This window comes from Periplaneta americana, chromosome 17 (assembly GCF_040183065.1).
Source record: "Periplaneta americana isolate PAMFEO1 chromosome 17, P.americana_PAMFEO1_priV1, whole genome shotgun sequence".
Classification (NCBI taxonomy): domain Eukaryota; kingdom Metazoa; phylum Arthropoda; class Insecta; order Blattodea; family Blattidae; genus Periplaneta; species Periplaneta americana.
The window spans coordinates 43,462,821-43,484,213 of NC_091133.1; the positions used below are offsets into that span (position 1 = coordinate 43,462,821).

Here is a 21,393-nt window from a genome sequence, read left to right on the forward strand (position 1 = left end):
CTAAATTAAGTTCATGTTTTGATTAAAGGAGAAAAAATATGCACATAAAATAAAGCAGAAATTATACATGAATTTATAACTATGCTTCCAAACAGAAGTAAAATTTTCAGTATAAAATAAGGATTCATGAGTCATGAGGTTATTGAATAATTAATTAATTAATTAATTAATTAATTAACCTGCAGAAAGAAAAAAATGGGCAGTGAAATTAATTTGTCGTTCCCAGAAGTGACAAAAATTGAATCAAAATTTGCATGGTAATAAAATTACTTTATATTACAACACGAGAATAACATTTTAGAAACCACTGAAATACAATTACGTATTAAAATTTTTGTCTCTCAATGTGTCCTTAACTGAACTGACTGTTCAGACATGAAGATTTTTCATATATCGTTTGTAGGAAGACTCTGGAAATAAATACAAAACGAACACTTGCATATCGCTTTCAGGAATAAAAATAAGAGACATTAAAATGTTTGTTTATATTTTATGAAGTTCTCCCTTGTGACAAGAAGTAAAATTAAATTTAATTTAATGGAGCACCCCTCCCAGCATGAGGATAAAACATTACGATTATTATTATTTTCTTTTTACGTCTTCCATTTGTTGTTGTATAATTTTGCTTTTATATAATTTTTTCATTTCATTTTTTCTTTTTCGTTTATAATATTTGTTTCTTTCGTTTACTGTTGTGACCTGCCTCTGCAAATTTCCTCTATGCTACGAAAGAAAACACACCACACATTTCAAACAAGCACATATGAAAAAGGTTTAGAGCTATAGTGGGCCAAGCGTCATTTATTGAAATCGGAGAAGGCAAGGGTTAAAGCTAAGTGAATACCATAGTTTAATGAAGGTTAACATATCATTTAGTTTTGATGTGCATACTTTATATTACTTGCTATATGTCTCATTAAATTATAGTATTCAATTAATTTTAACCGTTGTTTTGTACGATTTTAGTAAATGGCGCTTGGCCCACTATGGCTCTGAACCCTTCAATCATAATATGAACTCTACAGATAAATAAACTAAAGTTTTGGTGCTGAAACGTGCAATAAATCGGTTTTGATTTTGATGACATAAAAATTGGAAAACGACCTCTAAAATTACAGTAAAAGTTGTGATTGAAGAAAGTACTAAAAAAAAAAAAGGATTGAATGTTTCAGCGAAAATTATTCTAATTGATTCTTAGAACTCGCATAAGTAAAAAATATTAATTTCGCGTATTAAATAGAGACTTTTGTCGTAGTTTGGATCGTGTGAATATCAGTAAGGAAATTGTTTACGTCAATACGTCTATGAGCAAGGACCATTCGACAGGAACAGTGTTACATGTATGTTAGATGCAAGAAAAAGATTTAAGTTGAGTCAGCGCCTAGATACTTTTAACTGTTGATTAATCAATGGATAGTGTGATGGTAGTGCAACCTGTATCTAAAATAACCTGAAAGTAAAGATCTCTTAATATTCTGCATTTTACTCGTATTTTATCGGAGTTACAATAATTTTCAATTTGTTATTTCTTTTTGTAATTTTTAACTTGGTTATTTAACGACGCTGTATCAACTGCGAGGTTATTTAACGTCGATGGGATTGGTGGTAACGAGATGGTATTTGGCGAGATGACGCAAAGGTTTCGCCATAGATTACCTAACATTTTCCTTACGGTTGGGGAAAACTCGGAAAAAATCCAACTAAGTAATCAGCCAAAGCGGGAAACGAACCCGCTTCCGAGCGCAGGTCCGGATCGGCAGGCAAGCGCCTTAGTCAACTGGGCTACGCCACCCTTTATTTTTACAATAATTAAAGGAAATGTTATGTGTAATCGATTGAAGTAATTTTTATGTGTAATATTCTAGGTGCCTTATAGTATTCCATGCGTTCCGTCTATATCAATTTTCTATCTAAATAATAATCACTATTATTTTCTGTCTACCACATCTCTCACTCAGAATTTCACCATTACATGTGAAGAACATTTAACATATTCATATGGAATGGCGAAATGCGGAGTGAGACAAGTGGCCAACAGGTTTGGAGCTTATATAGACACTTCTTTTCAGCTGCAATTTTACTTGCAAGGACGCGTTTTCGCGTATCCTTTAAATGTGTCTGCTCCCATTAATTAATTAATTAATTAATTAATTCATTCATTCATTCATTCATTCATTCATTCATTCATTCATTCATTCATTCATTCATTCATTTTTATGGTGTATTTTGACCAATGTGTATATGTTAAAAAGTATTCTCTTAATAGTGAAATGTAAATTTAAGTAGAGAGAAAATAAATAATCTGCAAGTTCACAGGGCTAACGGCTTCAGCAGCTGGTTACCTGGTTCTAATGAGTGCGTTTATTGTACAATTTAACATGGAAGCATAAGATAGTTAGTCTGCCTGCCATTACTTTTCACTCTGACTCCACCCCTATCTGACTCATCGATTGATGAGGGCATATTTAAACTATTGGGGTTCAAAATCTGATAGTTAAACTTCAGAAACCATAATTGAGAATATCTTGACGTAAATAAATCCATGTCGAAGGATCGCTATGCCTAAAAATTAATTTTTAAATAAATATTTTGAAACCGAGATCTCACTGTAAATTTTTACTGATATATTAGATAACACGTAGTAGTTATATCTGTTGAATTACCGGTGTGATGAGCACTGTAGCATCATCTAATTTCACTTCGCATATTTTGTAGGTAAACATTTCCTCTGAGATCAGAAATTATATGTCTTAAATGAGAATTGTATTGGATTTAGGCAAGCTAAGCTCCTATTGAATGAGTACGATAGAACGCAGATTGCCAACATTTTCTTAATGCCGTCAACCGAAGAAAAAAATAGCATTTCAACAATGACTTAATCCGAGTAGTAAAACTAGAGAAAGTGTAGTGAAAAATATCTTCATAGATATTATAAAGCCAGTATTTGTTTTCAGGTGTGTTGTGTAATGGATTTTGTTCCATTTCTTCTGGAAAAAAGTACTTTTTCAAAATTTGCATCTATCTTCGCATTCAGGTGAAAAAATATAGGTGAGAGTGTAGCAGTCGTTACAAATGGCTAAATTAGCGATAAGTACCAGAAGACAAATCGTGTGATTTAGGCATTTGTGGCAGATTCTCAAAAGTCTTTTCCGTCTTACATAAATCTTTTCAAGAAAGTTATATTCAACTTATAAATCGTTCTTTTAATAGTTTTTTTTCCTCAGCAGAGGAAATTTGTACTATAAACATGTACTAAATAAACTAACATTGCATTTAACCTGATTTAAAATAAATAAATGGAAAATTACCTTCAGGAATTAGCAAAATAGGAATAATACAATGAATATGCTGCTCTACGCTGATGATATTATAATAATAAAAGAAACAGAAAATAATTTGCAGAAAAATGTGTTTGAATTGGGAAATCTGTTAGAAAAATACGGACTTAAAATTTCAATTAATAAAACGGAAATAATGGCCTTTCAAAGACAGTACCCTCATAGATCCAAAATAGTAATAAACGGTATAGCACTGAAACAAATACAGAAATTTAACTACCTAGGATGTAATATAACTTATCAATGTAATCAAGATCTATATAATAAAATAAGTAAATTCCAGAAGAATTGTGGAATATTAGCAAGAACATTAAAAAGAAAAACAAGAAAGGAAACTAATTAAAAATTTTATAAAACAGTGGCGATTCCAACGTTAACATATGGTTGTATGGCGATAAAAGAAAAAGAATGGGATAAGATAAATACGGCAGAAATGAGATACTTAAGAGCTATTAAAGGATGTACAGTAAAGGATAAAATAAAAAATGAAGAAATAAGAAAAGAATTAGGCATTTGTCCAGTAAATGATAAAACGAGACAATAGTAAATTATAAAACGAGACAATATAGAAGGTAGATGAAGAAATAATTTGCAGAGGATGGATAAAACTCGTTACCCTAAAATGACACATGATTATCAACCACATGGGAGAAGATACGTTGGAAGGCCGATGAAGAGATGGAGACATGAGGGGCCGGAACAGGAGAAATATCCTAATCTATGAAGAGAAGAAGAAGAAGAAGAAGAAGAAGAAGAAGATGATGATGATGATGATGATGATAAAATAGTTTTGTATGTCGCGAATTTTCATAACTTACTTCAGTTACGATGGGATTATCATGACACATGATTTGAATATCTGAGTACAAACACTATTCAATTACTTCACTAGATAGAACTTTGGTGTAAAATATTACTGAAACTTCATGGAATAAGTAGGTTAATGCTTTTATTTAATTAGATGTGCAATGTTTTTACAAGTCCCCGAAGAACTGCTTGATTATAAATATTCATTAATTAATTAGGATAGAGTACAGAGCTTTCACTAATATTTGGTTGTTGTTTTGCAGTGTGAAGACAGACATACAGCCTGGGGGCGCTATGAGTCGCCTGTACATTGCCAATGCAAATAAACAAGACTCTGGCAATTACACTTGTTCTCTGGCGGAAGTGGCCTCAACTACCATCGCGGTGCACGTCCTCAATGGTGAGATTTGCTACTATTATTATTATTATTATTATTATTATTATTATTATTATTATTATTATTATTATTATTATTACGTCATGATTTCCATGACTCCGTAGCAGTGTTTCTCAAACTTCCTATTACAATGCTTTTTACGCGATTAGTTCATCATCTTCGTGGCCACAATATTTAGTCTTAGCGCATGTAAAATTTAATTTACCGTAACTAACAGTGACCGAATCTTAACATTACAACTAGGCAACGTTGCTTAAGGGCGAATAGCTCGTTTCGTTCTGCGCGGCTAAAAATCCTCAAACTCCACAAACTGATCGGATGGAAAGGATTATATTCAATTCAATTCAATTTATTAAGCCATTAAACATAGAGTGAAAGGCTTCGTCACAATACAGAAGGGAGGAAAAAAACACACATTTTAAAATACAGATATAATTGAAAGCAGTAAACTTTAATTAGAATGAAAACACAAAACATTTTAAACTCTATAATTAATGAAAACACTTCACTCTTAATGTAATAATTGTAAATAACTTTATTTATTAAAAAACAATTTCGTATGAATTTACGTTAAGAAACTCATCTACAGAGTAGAAAGGGTTAATTAAAAGCCAATTATAAAATATAGCTTTGAAACTATTGGTTGGTAACTTATAATATTGACTGGGAAGCTTATTATACAATATCATTCCCATGACAGAAAACTTTGTACTAGTTTTATGTAATCTACAGTATGGGATATTAATTTTTTCACTATTTCTAATTTCATGATCATGTATATTGGCTATTAATGAGTAATTGTCTATATTTTGTCGAGTGTAAAGGACTAGGTCGTGTATATATATTTATTTATGACAGTGTCTGTGATTGTTTGAAAAGAGGTCGACAATGTTGGAGATAGTTTGATTGACATAGAATTCTAATGGCTTTCTTTTGCAAAATCAAAACACTCCCAATTTTGCTACCATTTCCCCAGAAGATTAAGGCATACCTAATTAACGACTGAAAGAACGAAAAATAGGCACATCTTAAATAATTTTGAGAAACGCAAGTCAGTAATTTCTTTAATAAATATGTAACCCTTGATAATTTTGTGCATATATATTCGATAAGTTTTTCCCATGTTAAACTGGAGTCTATAAAATGTCCTAGAAATTTGGTATAGTTTTGTATGTTGTCTTTTTTATTACATGATTTAGGGTAATAGTTATATTGATAGTCTTTTCTTGATTAAGCAAAAAAACCATTAGATTCAAACCATAGCTGTGCGAGCTCCAAAAAAGGTAAAGAAAATTAAATATATACTTCCCGACAACTTTGGCAAATTAATGTTTCATGAAAACTTCATTGCAGCTGCCAGTTACCGCTTTGTACTCACAAACCAATTTTCGGAACTATCATCTGATAATTCATTAGAAGTACAATTTACAGGGTTATTTAAGGAAATTTTGGGTTGCCGGTCGAATACTGAAATTCAATCACAGAAGTCTCGAAAATATTAATTCCGTCTAGCAAGCGAAGTACTTGCCTGGCTTCACACGCTACTCGTCTCGTGAAATGGGGCAGAGAGAACATGGACCACTTTAACAATTGCACTAACACTTACCATTGTCTTGTTTAAACTATGTACACTAGAACACGCTATTTTTACTATCTACACTGCAATAAAGAATGTAGACCTACACCGATACAATATTATTTCCAATATTAAGTGTGTGTACAGTGTTGTGTATTGTAACGCAAAGTATTATTTTTTAAATTGTGTAAATTAGTGTAAATAATGTTTGATCATGTAAGGCTGCACGCATTCATTCTTTAAGATCGTGTAATAGTGAAAATAGCGTGTCTTAGTATGTATAGTGTAAAGGACTGTCAGACATTGATTACTTTCAAAAGTCGATTGTCAGAACGACTCCTATTCGTCTTTAGAATGTGATTTTTCTTCAAATAATACTTCTTTAGAATAAACCTATTTTTAATATATAAATTTTTCTTCATTATATTAATCATTTTTTCGACCCAAATTACCTTATTTAACATTAAATTGTACTTGTTCAATCCTTTAGAATTATATCTAACTTAACACATATATATTTTGCGATTATTATTATTTTTTTTCTCTAGTGATGTTTATATTTTATATTGTATTATTCTACTAGTTGAGTGAAAGAGAAGGCCTTATGGCCTTAACTCTTCCAGTACCAGTAAAAATAAAGGAAATGTACAAATAATTTAAATTGTAGGAAACGTCACCGTAGTATCAATATTTATTACGAAAATCCATGCCCAACGTTCTCCGAGGTAAAGTTTTGAATAATTAATAGAACGTCAACTGCATAACAGTCACCTCTTAGTACCTGTCCCACGCGCCAACATGACGTCACGCCAATATAGTCTATGAACAGTTAACTTTATCTCCATACATCCTGGGACAGAATACGAACACTACTGATCACATTAAAAATTTAACTTCTGACTGTAAAGTTTAATAAAATTGTTTTAATAATTATGTATTTTTAATATCTATTCTGTTTTATTACCACATAATCCCATACAAAATTAATAGTCATACAATAAACATAGCGTCCACCGGTGTGGAGTAACGGTTAGCTTGCCGGACAGGGAAACGAGCTGGTCCGTGTTCAAATCCTGAGTTCCTTAAAAGCCATAAGTAAGTAAATTTAACGTAATAAATGAAAGATTAGAGATAGTGTATTCCGAAAAATTTTTAAAGGATAAAGTTAGTAACCACGCGTAAAATTATAATCTTTTATATGCAAAGAACTTGGAGCTTTGAAATATGTATATATTTTGGAAAATTAAACTATACCGGTACTTTTTTTTATTATGTTTTTTTTTCTTCTCAGTTCCTACATTTATACATCTGGCACCAGCGTTTTTGGCGTGTGTCCTAGATATATATAGTGCCCAAGTTTGTGGTTATGTTGTTAGTGCTGCTGAGAATGATACCACTTCTTATACACATCACATCAGCCATTTGTCAAACACAGTTGTCAGACTGATTGCGGCAAATGTAAAACCAGGCCTGGGCATCGGGAGGGGAACTAGACTCTAAACGGGGATGCTTAATATTCATCCGTCACTAAATCAACGCTGCGCGGTGTTCGCCGGGGAAGAAAGGGGATGTAGAGAAATCATATGGTTCCCCGTGAGAGAGTAGAATCCGCTCTTGCTGCCCGGGCCTGTGTAAAACACTCGCGCTTAACGTTCCCATTACTTATTTCACACGCCAAAAACGGTGGCGCGGACTGTACTTAATTCTGAACCATGCGATACTAAACTGTAGCATAATGCATTTGTGTCACGTGTTCATAATTCGTATTCATATAACACGAATGCGTGCTTTTTAAATATTTAAATAAATTCCACATGCTCCTGGAATAAGACCATATTATCATTCCTAATGCACTGCCGTGTTTTAGAACTAACATTTTCAGTTGATGGTTATGATTTCCGTAATTCCCATTGCTCGCACGAGATGACTACGACCTCTATGAATAACCGTCACAGATAAAACGCTCAAGTTACCTGTTAACACCTGGCACGGCTTGTCGTATATCTCGGTTACACTAATCATATTTGACAATGCGCTGTGACATTCAGAGCATGGAAAGATTAATCATCCCGCCACCCACGTGACAAGTAGGCAACTTAATTGCCTTATGTAGAGGTGCAAGTTCGCCCAAATTGTTCCTAAACTAGTGTGTGTACATTGGAAATTATCGTGTTAGTTGTATTCGCGAAATAAAATCTCGTCTGCACTGTCTGACAAGTATTAATCACCGGAGCTACATTGCTGCATGAATTGCTTTGAACATGACACAATTACAGTGCATAGATTCTCGCTTCAGTTAATGACGTGCATAATGAGTCTATTATATATATCAAAGTATTTTTAGACCATACCTTTTATGGGCTTTTGTTTACGTGTTGCATCATCATCATCATAATAATCACATCATCATCAAAAGCAGCAGCAATATCCGTTCACTTATTAAACCTGTTTTTGTCTCCTGAAGATTCTCTTCTGACGTGGAAAATAATCTGACAATCGGTAATACTGCTAGATATACAGAATGTTTTTACGCCAAAATTTTAAGTCATAGAGGAACCCCTGTCCGGAAACATCCCATTTAATAGTTACTAATTTATTTTTGTGTGCGTGTGTGTGTATCTGTATCAGTGTTTTTTTTTTTTTGGTGCATTTTAATTTTTGTGTACACTGCCGGTCAAAAGTTTTCGATCACCTATCACAACTATGCATTTGGGTTAAAATAGGAATTTCGTTTTGAATATCCTATCATAACATAATGCTAGAGAGAGAAAATATTTATTTTGTTGGTCTATTTAGGTTTTCCGATCTGTTTGTACATTGAAATAAGGTATATAGGCCTAGTTGTTTTCATAGCTGATCGAAAAATTTTGACCGGTAGTGTATGTTTTAGTTTTCGTGTATTTTTTGTTTGTTTTCGTGTGTGCTTTGTATATGTATATGTTTCGTTTTTCAGTGTTTTTTTGTGTTACGAGCTTTTTTGCTTTTGTGCGTATTTTTGTTTTCCTCTGTTTTCGTTTTCCTCTATTTTCATTTCTAAAAGTTTTTTGTGTGTGTTTTAACTTTTATGTGGTTTGTTTTTCCTTTTGTGTGTTCTTGTTTCTGTTTGTTCGTGTATGTGTTTCTTTTTTTTTATTATTTTACGACGCTTTGTGGTTATCTAGCGTCTGAATGTCATGAAGATGATAATCCGGCGAAATGAGGCCAGGGGCCAACGCCGAAAGTTACCCAGGATTAATGGGTTGAGGAAAAATCCCGGAAAAACTTCAACCAGGTAACTTGTTTCCACCAGGATTTGAATGCAGTCCCGCTCGTTTCACGGTCAAGCAGATTAACCGTTACTCCACAGCGGTGGAAGTGTTTGTTTTGTGTATGTATATGTTTTTATGTGCTTTGTGTTTTTGTCTTTTTGTATGAATTTATTTATTTATTTACTTATGCCTATAACAGTGCAAAGCCCCAATTACAATAGACAGTACAGATATTCGTTAAAAAGAACATAGAATTGCATATAACATGAAAAAAGAGATGAAACGGATACAAGTGTAAAAACAAATTGAAATGGAAAATGAGAAAAGGAAAAAAAAAGAACAGACAAATAGATACTACCTAAACAAAAAGACGCAAATATAGATATAAATGAAAAATACATAATATAATAAATGAAAAATAGTTAAGTATAGATATCATAGCCAAAAATGTAAAATGTAGCTATAATTGGCAAATTACGGAGTAACGAATAGTAATATTATGTAAAATCAACTTCCTTGAGTATATTAATAAGAAAATGTTTGTAAGAAATGCAGAAATCTAGAAGAAAATGTTTGTATTCCATGTAAGAAATGCAGAAATATTGATCCCATGTTTTACATATTTCATTGAAATTTGAACACATTTTTAATTTGACTGTGTTCTTGTTGTTTTGTTTTCGTGTGTTTTTGTGTATGTTTTTGTATGTCCCTCTCTCTCTCTCTCCCCCTCCCTCTCCCTCTCTCCTAATAGTCTCTGTAACTTTGGGAGGACATGGTAAATACGTAAATAATTTTGTTTTCTTTGATGTAGGCCATAATGTTGCCATGGTGATGTTTGTAAATATTACGAACTTTATGCGAGTTGATACAGAAGCTTGTTTACAGAGTAGGCTTATATTAATATAGCCATCCGGCATCAAAACTCATAACTAGTGCACTGAAATCTAACCTCAGTTTAAATATAGATGTCCTCATATGGTGTTTAATTTATTAGGTTTAAGTATTACGTACCAACAATAATAATTTCGGTATCGCAAGCATAGTCACATTAAAACAGCTTGTTGGTGTGCATTTCATTTATGGAAGAACAAATGAAAATGGAAGGAAAGCTGCAAGGCTTTATAAGCGAAAATAGTATTCACGATGTCATAAAATAATGTTATAAATTTCAATCAAAGACACAACTATCTGCAAATGTTTATTTGCTACATGAATATAAGGTATATAAACGTTTTCGCCTTGTGGGGCTTCATCAGGTATATTAAAATTATGTGATCTGAACTTAGATTAAATGAGATTTATAAAAGCAAATACGAACAGTGTGTAATACATGGTGAAATTTATAACATTATTTTATGACATTACTAGACACATCTGAAATATAAAATGAATTGCAAATTATTCACAATGCCACATAACTTATCTTATGTTTATGAGAATTCGCCAACGTTTGCAAGAACAGTGAATCTGCAACCAAACTTCTGAAAGACGGCCTTGATTTCAATGCTAGCTTGATACACTATAGATATGTACATTAATGACGTAATAAGAGGAACTTAAAATACAAGACACTGAAAACCACATGATTACAGTGCCAATGGCGAGAATTGATCTTTCAATTAAAATGATGAAAGGAAAATAATATCCGATGAAATGAAGAAGAAGAGGAAGAAGAAGAAGAAGAAGAAGAAGAAGAAAAAGAAGAAAGAATAAATTTTATATTATATTGACAGTTTTTATTACATTTCACCTATTTTTAAATACATCTCAGACATACTCTATGAGTTTCGTAGATTTGTGCGTGACACTTGTTAAAATTTAAAACTGTTAAAAGTTTTATCACTATAATGGTGTGACAGTTATTAAATAAAAACAGCACTACATTAAAGTATGAAAGTGGAATTACAGGGATTCAAACACAAAAAATAGAATTATGAGTTCCTAATCACTAGATCTCGGCAGTTGGTGACTTAAAAAACCACTGAAAAAAACTTAAATTTCTGAAAATATAACATTAAAATTTAGAAGAAGGTTTTGATTTTAATAGTAAAATACAAAAAAATAGTATACTTTCATATGTGTTAAATACATTGCGACGAAATTCAGTCATTAACTGTCACAAGAAAAATTTCTCTGCTTTCTTTATTTTCCTCATTTTTACGTCTTCACTTGTATGATACAATATGTTGACTGCGAGCACTGTGGCAGCAGTATTTGTTCTGCTGTCCTGAAAGGGAGGAAGCACGTAATACACGTGATCAGGAGTCAAGACAGATGCAGACTTCAGGATGAATTCTTGTAAGACGCAATCGAATTGCGTAAGGAATCTGCAGAATGTTCTTAAATATAGACTACGACTACAGCGTAAATATGTCCGTTCATAATCAGAAAAGGCAAAAAAGAATAAAAAGAGAACATTTTCCTAAAAAAAATTACCAATACACAATAAAATACCGAAAAATGCAAAAATAAAATAAAATAAATAAAAGTATAAGCTATAGGCCTATTAGTTCGTTTTGAAGTGTAATAAGTTCGTATAGTTTTATCCTGCATTATCTGTAAAATCTCAGAAAAAGTTGATATTTCACCAACGTCCGAGCCCTAAAAATCACTTTGAAGTATGTTAGACGATATCATGCGACACTGCCATTCCTTGAAGCATTTTTAATGGCTATCTATGCCCATAACTTAGATGTGTTTGAAACCACACTTCAATCCCTAAGATTAAATATCCATGGCGCTACAGCCCGTGAAGGGCCCAGGCCGACCAATCGGCTGCTTGCCTCACGCCCACATGCCGAAGCAGAGGTGGACGATCATACAACCAGAATGGAGGTATCGTGTGGTTAGCATGGTGATCCCCCCAACCGTTATAGCTGGCTTTAGCAACCGGATTTCGCTATCGTAGCTCCTCAAGTGTATCACGGTGCTGGGTGGGCACCGATACCATACACTGGCCGAAATTTCATGAGAAAATTTCTTCCTTCATGAGGACTCGAACCAGCGCGCATTCCGGAACGCGAGTCCTAGGAAGAATGCCATAGACAAGCGGTAGCGAAAATGTAATTGTGAGCCGAACCACTGTGTAACCTGCAACGTGCATAGTACCTATGGAGGGAGGCGAACGCCCGAAGGGGAAGTCAAGCAACTGTCTGACTTATTAACGGATTTTCATTTTCCTTACGTCAAGTACTTAAATATAATTTTATACAGTACAAGGTTACAAACTAATGTTTAGTACGCGTAACAAAGAAAGAAATGAACAATAATGAACAATATCACAACCTAAAATTAACTGTCTTCAGAATGTCTCTGCGACAAAGTTCCAAAATCAGGAATTATGTCACTTACTGCCAGTCGTAGTTGATGACGATGGTATTTGTCTGTCAGTCGTGATCTAAATTTCGTTTTTACTATTTTAATTGTTGAAAATAATTTTTCACAAACGTAAGTTGTAGCGAACATGGCTTCAACAGAGCAAGCGAAAGAACGAAGCTTCGGATATTTATTTTTTGGCAAAGATTTGAAAGTTCAACATTTGTCAAGTCCTTATATCTAGCTTTCATTTGACATCACATAGTAAATCAGTAAGTTCAAATTGAAGATCTAACCGCATTATTCGTATATCTGCTGGAAAAGGGTCGACGTACAGAGATGATGATGATGATGATGATGATGGTGATGATGATAATGACGGTGATAACAACAATAACACTTAACCTTTTAATGTTTCATCAGTAACATGTAGTATAATGCCGTTTTATGTTATACGAGCGTTTTCCTCGTAATACTTGTGAACAAATCATACATTTAATATTCTCATCATATTGACAGCAAAAAAATGCGCCCTCCCATCCTACTTGGAACTTTCGTACATGGTTTCGAGAGAGACGTATGCCACTCGCAGGTCAGAGACAAATACAAATGGAACGGAGTTTGACTCCAGTGAGTGAGAGGGTGGGGATTGGCGGAGGTTAGAAGCAAGCGAAATGCACAGCTATCAATGCGAGCCACAATGTCTCTCGAGTCACGTTCTCGCCACGGCTGTCTTAGACCACGACACCACGCCGCGGGACAAGATTAAATGTAGTTTGCATTAAATTTCTTTGTTTGCTCATTCGAGAATATATAATTTTCTTTTATCGTAGCCATTACTAAAGCATTTTAATGAGTGCGCATCGAATGGTTTTGTATGTAGCACATTGCACTAGAAAATTTCCATGCATTTGCATCGTTTACTTTCTAATGGACAGACTTTTTATTTTTGTGCAGTTTAGAACTTAGGAACTTGTTAAAAATTGGAACCGGAACAGCGTTACAGCTCGCCTGTATTTTTTAGCCATCTTTTCTGAGCAACTTTGTGTTTCTTTCCAGCTCAAGGGGACGCCATCCTTAATTGTCTCTTTTTAATTCCATCCAAGTTGCCTTCATTATCTCCTTTTTGTTGTAAGGAGGACTGTATGGAGTTCAAAGTCGCGGATTGAGAGCTTCTCACATGTCTGCCTCACACTTACTTCCATATTTCTGCTCATTAACTATAAAAATCACCTACAGGCAAAAGCAAATAATTTGTGTATTGTCTTATAAAACTTGAAATAAAAATGTTACATTTGTATATTGGTAGGATTCTGTTACAGAAAGGTCTTTGAAGTGAAAAGTATCTAGTTTCTAATTAAACATTTATGGAACTCCTATATTTATAAGGTTAACAATTCATTGACTGTAATAAGATCGCTGCCGTTCATGCAATGTCTACTCAGCAGCTTGGACCTTGCATCAGATCATCTTTCCTGAACTAAAAAAAAACCTACATTAACTTTGCAAGTCATACTTTCTCCTATATGTGTATGAAAGGACAGATCTGATTAAGTTTTCTTGCATTCAGACCACATTAGAAGGGTTCAGAGCCATAGTGGTCCAAGCGCCATTTATTAAAAACGGAGAAAGCAAGGGTTAAAGTTAAGTGAATACCATAGTTTAATGAAGATTGATATATCATTTAGTTTTAATGTGTATACTTTATATTACTTGTTATATGTTTCCATTGAATTATGGTAATAACTTAATTTTAACCCTTGTTTTCTACGGTTTTAGTAAATGGTGCTTGGCCCATTATGGTTCTCAACCCTTCATTTGGTCTGTTTTGCGCACAATCACGACGGGAAAGATGTGGGATGATTGAAATACGTCTACCGTATTTCGGTGTGTATAGTTCCCACTTTTTTTTATCCACAATTGGAGAGGAAAAAGATTGGGTGCGGCTTATATTCGAAATAATTAATAGCCACAGTTCGGTTTAAAGCAATTTATCAATATTAACACTACATAGCTTGTAAAAGGTATAACCAATTTCTTTATTTGTCACCTGATAACACTGACTGATCATCACTTTACTCGTCACTGTCCTTGTCAGTCTCGCTCGATCCTTCGCTCCAGGTTATATGAGCCACACAGCGTCGTCTTCAGTTCCGTCCATCATCGCGTCGGAAATGGATGTTCCTTTGAAGTTCTTTTCAGACTGATTCCCCATTGCAGCTCGATTTTCACTTCTTACGCATAGAATTGCAACTTAAATTTCGTGATGTAATTTATTGGTATGTATTCGAACCATACTTTGTTGATCAGTGACCAATCTACTTAAGTAATAACAGTGAAAGAATATAAACCACCTCTTAACTACTATTTATTTATGAATTATGTTCATTCATTCATTCATTCATTCATTAAAATAAGCTCTATGTTAAGTTATACAGGATAAACCAAACTATTATGTTCACGAACACAATTATAGTAATATGAGCATCTATAGATATTTAAAATTAGATTATTACAGTTTGCAGATGATGTAATATTATTTTTAGAATCTGAGGATGGCCTCCAACATTCTGTTTTCCAATTACAATTCATTTCTAAGGAATAAGGGATGGAAATTTTAGTTAATACAACTAAAGTAATAGGATTCATCTGAAAAAAAAAATCATCTCCGCAGCAAAATTTGCCATTAACAAACCTTTAGAACAGATCCCATATTTTATTTGAGTTATCATTTAAGCTATGAAGAAGATAAAGATACTTCTACAAAATTTAATTATATTTTAAATATTCAATTAATATCATTAATAACATTTTCAAACCATCTCTTGTCCAAAAACATACAAGAATTAAAGCCTATGAAACAATGGCGTGACCTGTTCTCATGTATGAAGCTTGGACCGTATGTAAATGTGATGAACACCGAATCACTGCCAATGAAATGAAGTTTTTAAAAAGAACCGCTGGCTATGCTAGATTAGACAAGAATAAAAATTAGGATATTTTTTAAATAATTAAATATTGATGAAATTTTAGAAAATATTAAAAATTATAGACAGAAATAAAAATCTGATATGAGCCGTTCAGAGCAAAAGTGGTGTAAGTCAAAATTGGGTAATGAGGTCTAAAGTAAAAATTCTGTCAAACACAGCGCAAAGTAGCAATTAATATTCAATTTATTTAAACTATTAGTAGTCGGTGGATAGCAAGAAGGACATATTAATTGCCACTTTGCGCTGTGTTTGACAGAATTTTTACTTTAAACCTCATTACCCAATTTTGACTTACATCACTTTTGCTCTGAACGGCTCATATGCTCAGGATGCCTAGATAAAGGATACACGTCAAGCATTAAATTACTGACCTTTAGAAAGAAGATCTTTGGGCTATCTGCTGAAACAATGGAGTGAGACCGTAATAGACCACCGGGCTTAATACAGTGCGTCCGCAAACTCACTCCGCAGTGAGGAGATGGCGATTTATACGCTAGGGACTGCAGTTATGTTGGTAGGTGGGATTCATCGCTAGCGGCTGCAGTTATGTAGGGAGGTGGGATTCACTCTACTCGAAAGGCAATACTGAACACGTGTGAATGATTTTGCTGCCAACTTAAAACTTCCCGCTAGGAGATCGAGCATCTCTCCTTGCTGCGGAGTGAGTTTTCGGATACATTGTACATGACAGGAAGAAGAAGAAGAAGAAGAAGAAGAAGAAGAAGAAGAAGAATAAAGAATATAATAGGCCTACAAAAATGTTATAGATGTGCATTTGTAAATTTATAACTTTTACAGATTTATAAATATAACAATAGATACTCAATAAATGTACAATAATATAGGCCTACATCAAATGAACAATAAATGTAAAATCTCAAGCTCCCTTAAAGAAAGAAGCAACTTTCAAAAGCCAGGTAACGTGTGCTTTTTAACTCCCATCCACTCCTCGGATCCCTTAGCCAATGGGAACTGGAGACGTCACTCGCCTATCTGGCGCCACACACGAAGTGAACACGAGGTTGCCGCACAAATATATTCCCTAAGTTCTCTTCTACGCTTTTCTACCTGCCCGTCCACCCTTACGGTATGCTTTCTAGCTGACCGCCATCGAGGTGACGGAAGGGAAAATACTGTTTTTGAAACGTCGTTTTCTGACTCAGAACGATCCACGTACTTTACTGGACGGGTCAGAAGTCGAATCTTTGAAACCACTGTAATGATATTAAATATAAACGTATATATTATGAAGATATAAAGAACGAAAGTTGAACATCAAATCCAAATGTAATGAATAGGTTATAAATCATAATATAAAAGTTAATTTTAATATAATTAGTAACAATCATAATACAATAACAATTATACTAATTATATCTAGATAGTCCCGCGCCGTGACGTCGCGGTCTAAGGCATCCCGCCTAGGACTTGCGTTACGGAATGCGCGCTGGTTCGATTCCTCATGGGGGAAGAAATTTTCTCATGAAATTTCGGCCAGTGTATGGGACCGGTGCCCACCCAGCATCGTGATGCACTTGGGAAGCTACGATAGGTAGCGAAATCCGGTTCCGAATACCAGCTATAACGGCTGGGGGATCATCTTGCTAACCACACGATACCTCCATTCTGGTTGGATGATCGTCCACCTCTGCTTCAGCATGTGGGCGTGAGACCAGCAGCCGGCTGGTCGGTCTAGGCCCTTCACGGGTCACGGATTATTATTATTATTATTATTATTATTATTATTATTATTATTATTGTTATTATTATTATTATTATTATTATTATTATTATTATTATTATGTCTAGATAACATTAACTCCACGTATGACGATATTCTATGGCTCGCAAAATTGCCAGCATGCGATTTTTTTCTTGTGGGTGTATTCAGTGATCCATATTCAAGTCGGACTGGGTGGCGCAGTCGGTACAGTGCTGGCCTTCTGTACCCGAGATTGCGGGTTCGATCCCGGCCTAGGTCGATGGCATTTAAGTATGATTAAATGTGACAGGCTCATGTCAGTAGATTTATTTGCATGTAAAAGAACTCCTGCGGAACAAAATTCTGGCACATCGGCGACGCTGATATAACCTGCGCAATTGCGAGCGTCGTCAAATAAAACATAATTTATTTTATTTTCCACCTCCAAGAAACATCAAAGAACTCAAACAAAAAATTTACAATGGAGCTTCTCAAACTAGTTCTGCAGCTGGCTGATACGAATCGAAATTAGTCAACTACCTAATTTACCACTTAGTTTCCATTTTAACACTTTAAAGTTGGTAATGTAACTAAATTATTAAAGGCCACCGGCGTGACTCAGTCGGTTAAGGCGCTTACCTGCCGGTCTGAAGTTGCACTCGGGCGCGGGTTCAATCCCCGCTTGGGCCGATTACCTGGTTGGGTTTTTTCCGAGGTTTTCCCCAACCGTAAGGTGAATTCCAGGTTATCTATGGCGAATCCTCGGCCTCATCTCGCCGAATACCATCTCGCTATCACCAATCTCATCGACACTAAATAACCTCAGAGTTGATACAGTGTCGTTAAATAACAGACTAAAATAAAAAAATAAAATCTTAAAGACTAATGTTTCATGACTATGAGGTGCAGTTAAATGCTCTTCCATTTTTGTATACGTTAAATTTAGAATATAATATACATGCTTTAAAATTCATCAGTACATTTATAATTAATTTAAAATAGCTTGTTTTATTAGTTCTTTATAACCTTAAAATAAAACTCTTACGATATTTCATAAGCACTGTAACTACCAGACCAAATATCTACAATGCATTAGTAATTTGTTCAGTGATAATTAGGGCTTCTTTCACGAACACATGCATTAGTAATGTAGAAATATTAGATTCAAGTTCTTGTGAGATATTATGCATTTGTAATTTGTATTGCACAAAATAATATAATGAATATAATGATCTTATATATTATTAGAAAATACACTGCTTATAACTAGTCATTTTTTACACATAACAGCATAATTAATTATTGTATTTACATTCCAAATAATACAATAAAAATATTGCGTGATATGATGAATAAATAAGTCATGTCCCTCAGCTACTAAATTAATAATTTATGTCTAGTTGACAATGCTCTGCTTCTATATTCATGGTGCCCGAAACTATATTCCATCCAATTCAAAGGTATTGAAGTTGTGTTACTTGTTCAAAAATAAAGCAGTTTAACCTTTGTTTAAATACACAGAATATCTCATTAATTTTATAGAAAATGTAAACATGAAATATACAATAGCTAGAAGCAATACTGTAAAATAAACCTTAGTCGTCAATTTGAGCAGTTGGTCTGAGTGAGGAAAATATTTGTGTAACGAATACAAACATAGGATGTATCTGAAATTCTAGCGCATGCGCACTGGAGAGAGATACTGATTTTAATAATTAATGTACAGTCTTAGAAAAAAGTTTTGTCGCACAATTACTTTTAAAATTCCCAAAAAAGAGGCTATTTATGTGGCTGTGAATTCCCAAGTTACTATCTCTTACCTAGTGAGGAGTAAGGCATAACTTCACGTCAGAAAGAGGAAAGAGTGGTTTGCATTTTTATGTGACTGTCGCACTCTCATATACCTACTGAGAAGATTCCTATAAGCATATTTTATTACTGTGTGTCGAATTGGAACACGTGCGGAGAAAATATTTACCGCCCTCGGTGCTAAGTCAGAGTAGGAGTTCGCTTGCATGTCTTGACCTTCATGGGGAATAGAGAATGGGAACAAAAGACTGGATTGTTCCTCTTGAAGGCGAGAAAGATTAGAGCTGCAGCTGTCGAAGTTTACGACGCGAACTGAGGAAGGGATAATAGTATCCACCCAACTGTACACTTTTAGGTCTTTTAGGTTAGGATAAATTATATAATGTGTTTTATTGTGTCATTTCCATTTTTAATATTTGTGTTCTTTTAGAGAGTAGTTGGATGTAATCATAGGTGGGGGGATCTACAAAGGAGGGCTTGTTTTGGGTACAAAGCACGTACGGTCAGAAGACCCGTGCATTGGATTTTAGACAAAATTATGATAATATAACATTTGTATGTATAATATTAGTCAATAAATCCATCTATCTATCTACCTACTGAGAAGAAAAACGTAACTTCACGTCAGATGTGTATTTTCTTCTGAATGCACTTGATTCCTTAGAACAGAGGCTACTAATTTTTGAGGATAAGAATAGCTACCATACCTGAATGTTTTAAAATTGAGTTGTACCTGAATGAACCTCACTCTTTCAAGAACCAATCTGGTTTATTATTTTTCTGTACACTTCCTTTTGAACAAAGTTAAAGAACTTTGATATATTTACGTAAAGATTATTTTTTTTGGGCCTACTGAATACATCTGTTATGGTAACAATTAAAATTATAGGAGAAAAATTCGCTCCGCCGCCGGAGTTCGAACCCGGGTACTTGGTTCTGCGTACCAAGCGCTCTAACCACTGAGCTCCACCTAAGTTCAATCCACAGCACCGGATCGAATCCCTTTCCTCCAGTGTTTTCCCTTTGTGTCCTGACTCCAAGTTGGGCATGTATGTTGACATTTTATATTAAGTCAACTGCCATTATAGAAGGAGCGCACTCAGTTGAGTGGCTTGGTGGCCGGGATTCCACAGTAATATGCGCAATATCTGTGCAATAATATGCACTGTTGCTCGAGTGCGCTCTTTCTATAATGACAGTTGACTTAATATAAAATTTCAACATACATGTCCAACTTGGAGTCAGGCCACAAAGGGAAAACACTGGAGGAGAGGGGTTCGAACCAGTGCTGTGGATTGAACTTCGGCATAGCTCAATGATTAGAGCGTTTGATACGTAGAACCAAGAACCCAGGTTCGATTTCCAGCCCCGGAGGGAATTTTTCTCCTCTAATATTAATTTGATATCTTTGTTGACTTTTGAATAACCATATAAATGTACTACTCCGTGAATAATTTGTAATATTTGTAATCATATATATGGTGATGATTTTGTTACACTGGTCCCATGTAAGAATGAATTACAGAAAGCTGCGCACAAGTTATTTAAAATAAGTTCATTACAGGGGAAACTGAAATATACAGTACTAAAATCAAATCCATGGCTGAGAGAAGAAGAGAAACAAGTAGATCAAAAATCTTCACCATGAAACAAATTATTAAACAAGTGTTATCTCGGAAACATTATCAACAGAAACGAAAAAAATTATTTATAAACAGAAATGAATAGTTATATTAAACGGATTGAATTAATTAAGGGTAATTTCGGGAAACGTGTCAAAATACAATTTCAATTATACGAAATAACAACGAAACAGGTTTTTATGTAGACCTACGGTTCAGAATTATGTATCATGTGCAAGAAAGCTAAAAAATGGAAGCTTAATGAATTAGAATGAATCGAAAGTAATGTCATTAATTTCAGGTTGTTTTCCTTTGACATATTTCAAACAAAAGAAATTGAATACAATTTTGTTTGTTTTTCTTTTCTTTTCGTGATAAAAATTGTTTTATATAAATCATTTCATAGCGTGTTCTGAGAAAGCCATTAATTTAATTTCCAATATGTGTTCAGTCATTTTTATCTCGAAACTCATAAGTGAAATTCACCCGTAAAACAAAGGGTTAGCTTTGTTCTTGACAGGATATTTAACGTCGCACGTTTAGCAATAATCGATGGAATTGGTGATAGTGTGATGATATTTTGAAGAAT

General features: G+C 34.1%; 1 protein-coding gene across 2 annotated transcripts in view; it reads left to right on the forward strand.

Annotated features, from left to right (window-relative positions):
• The window catches only part of LOC138692595 (zwei Ig domain protein zig-8-like), a 1,559,187-nt gene that overhangs the window by 1,408,728 nt on the left and 129,066 nt on the right, over positions 1 to 21,393 (forward strand). For both annotated transcript variants that reach the window (XM_069815597.1, XM_069815598.1), the window contains one exon: positions 4,409 to 4,545. In XM_069815597.1, coding sequence (XP_069671698.1) covers positions 4,409 to 4,545 — 137 coding nt within the window. The remainder of the gene's footprint in view (positions 1 to 4,408; positions 4,546 to 21,393) is intronic.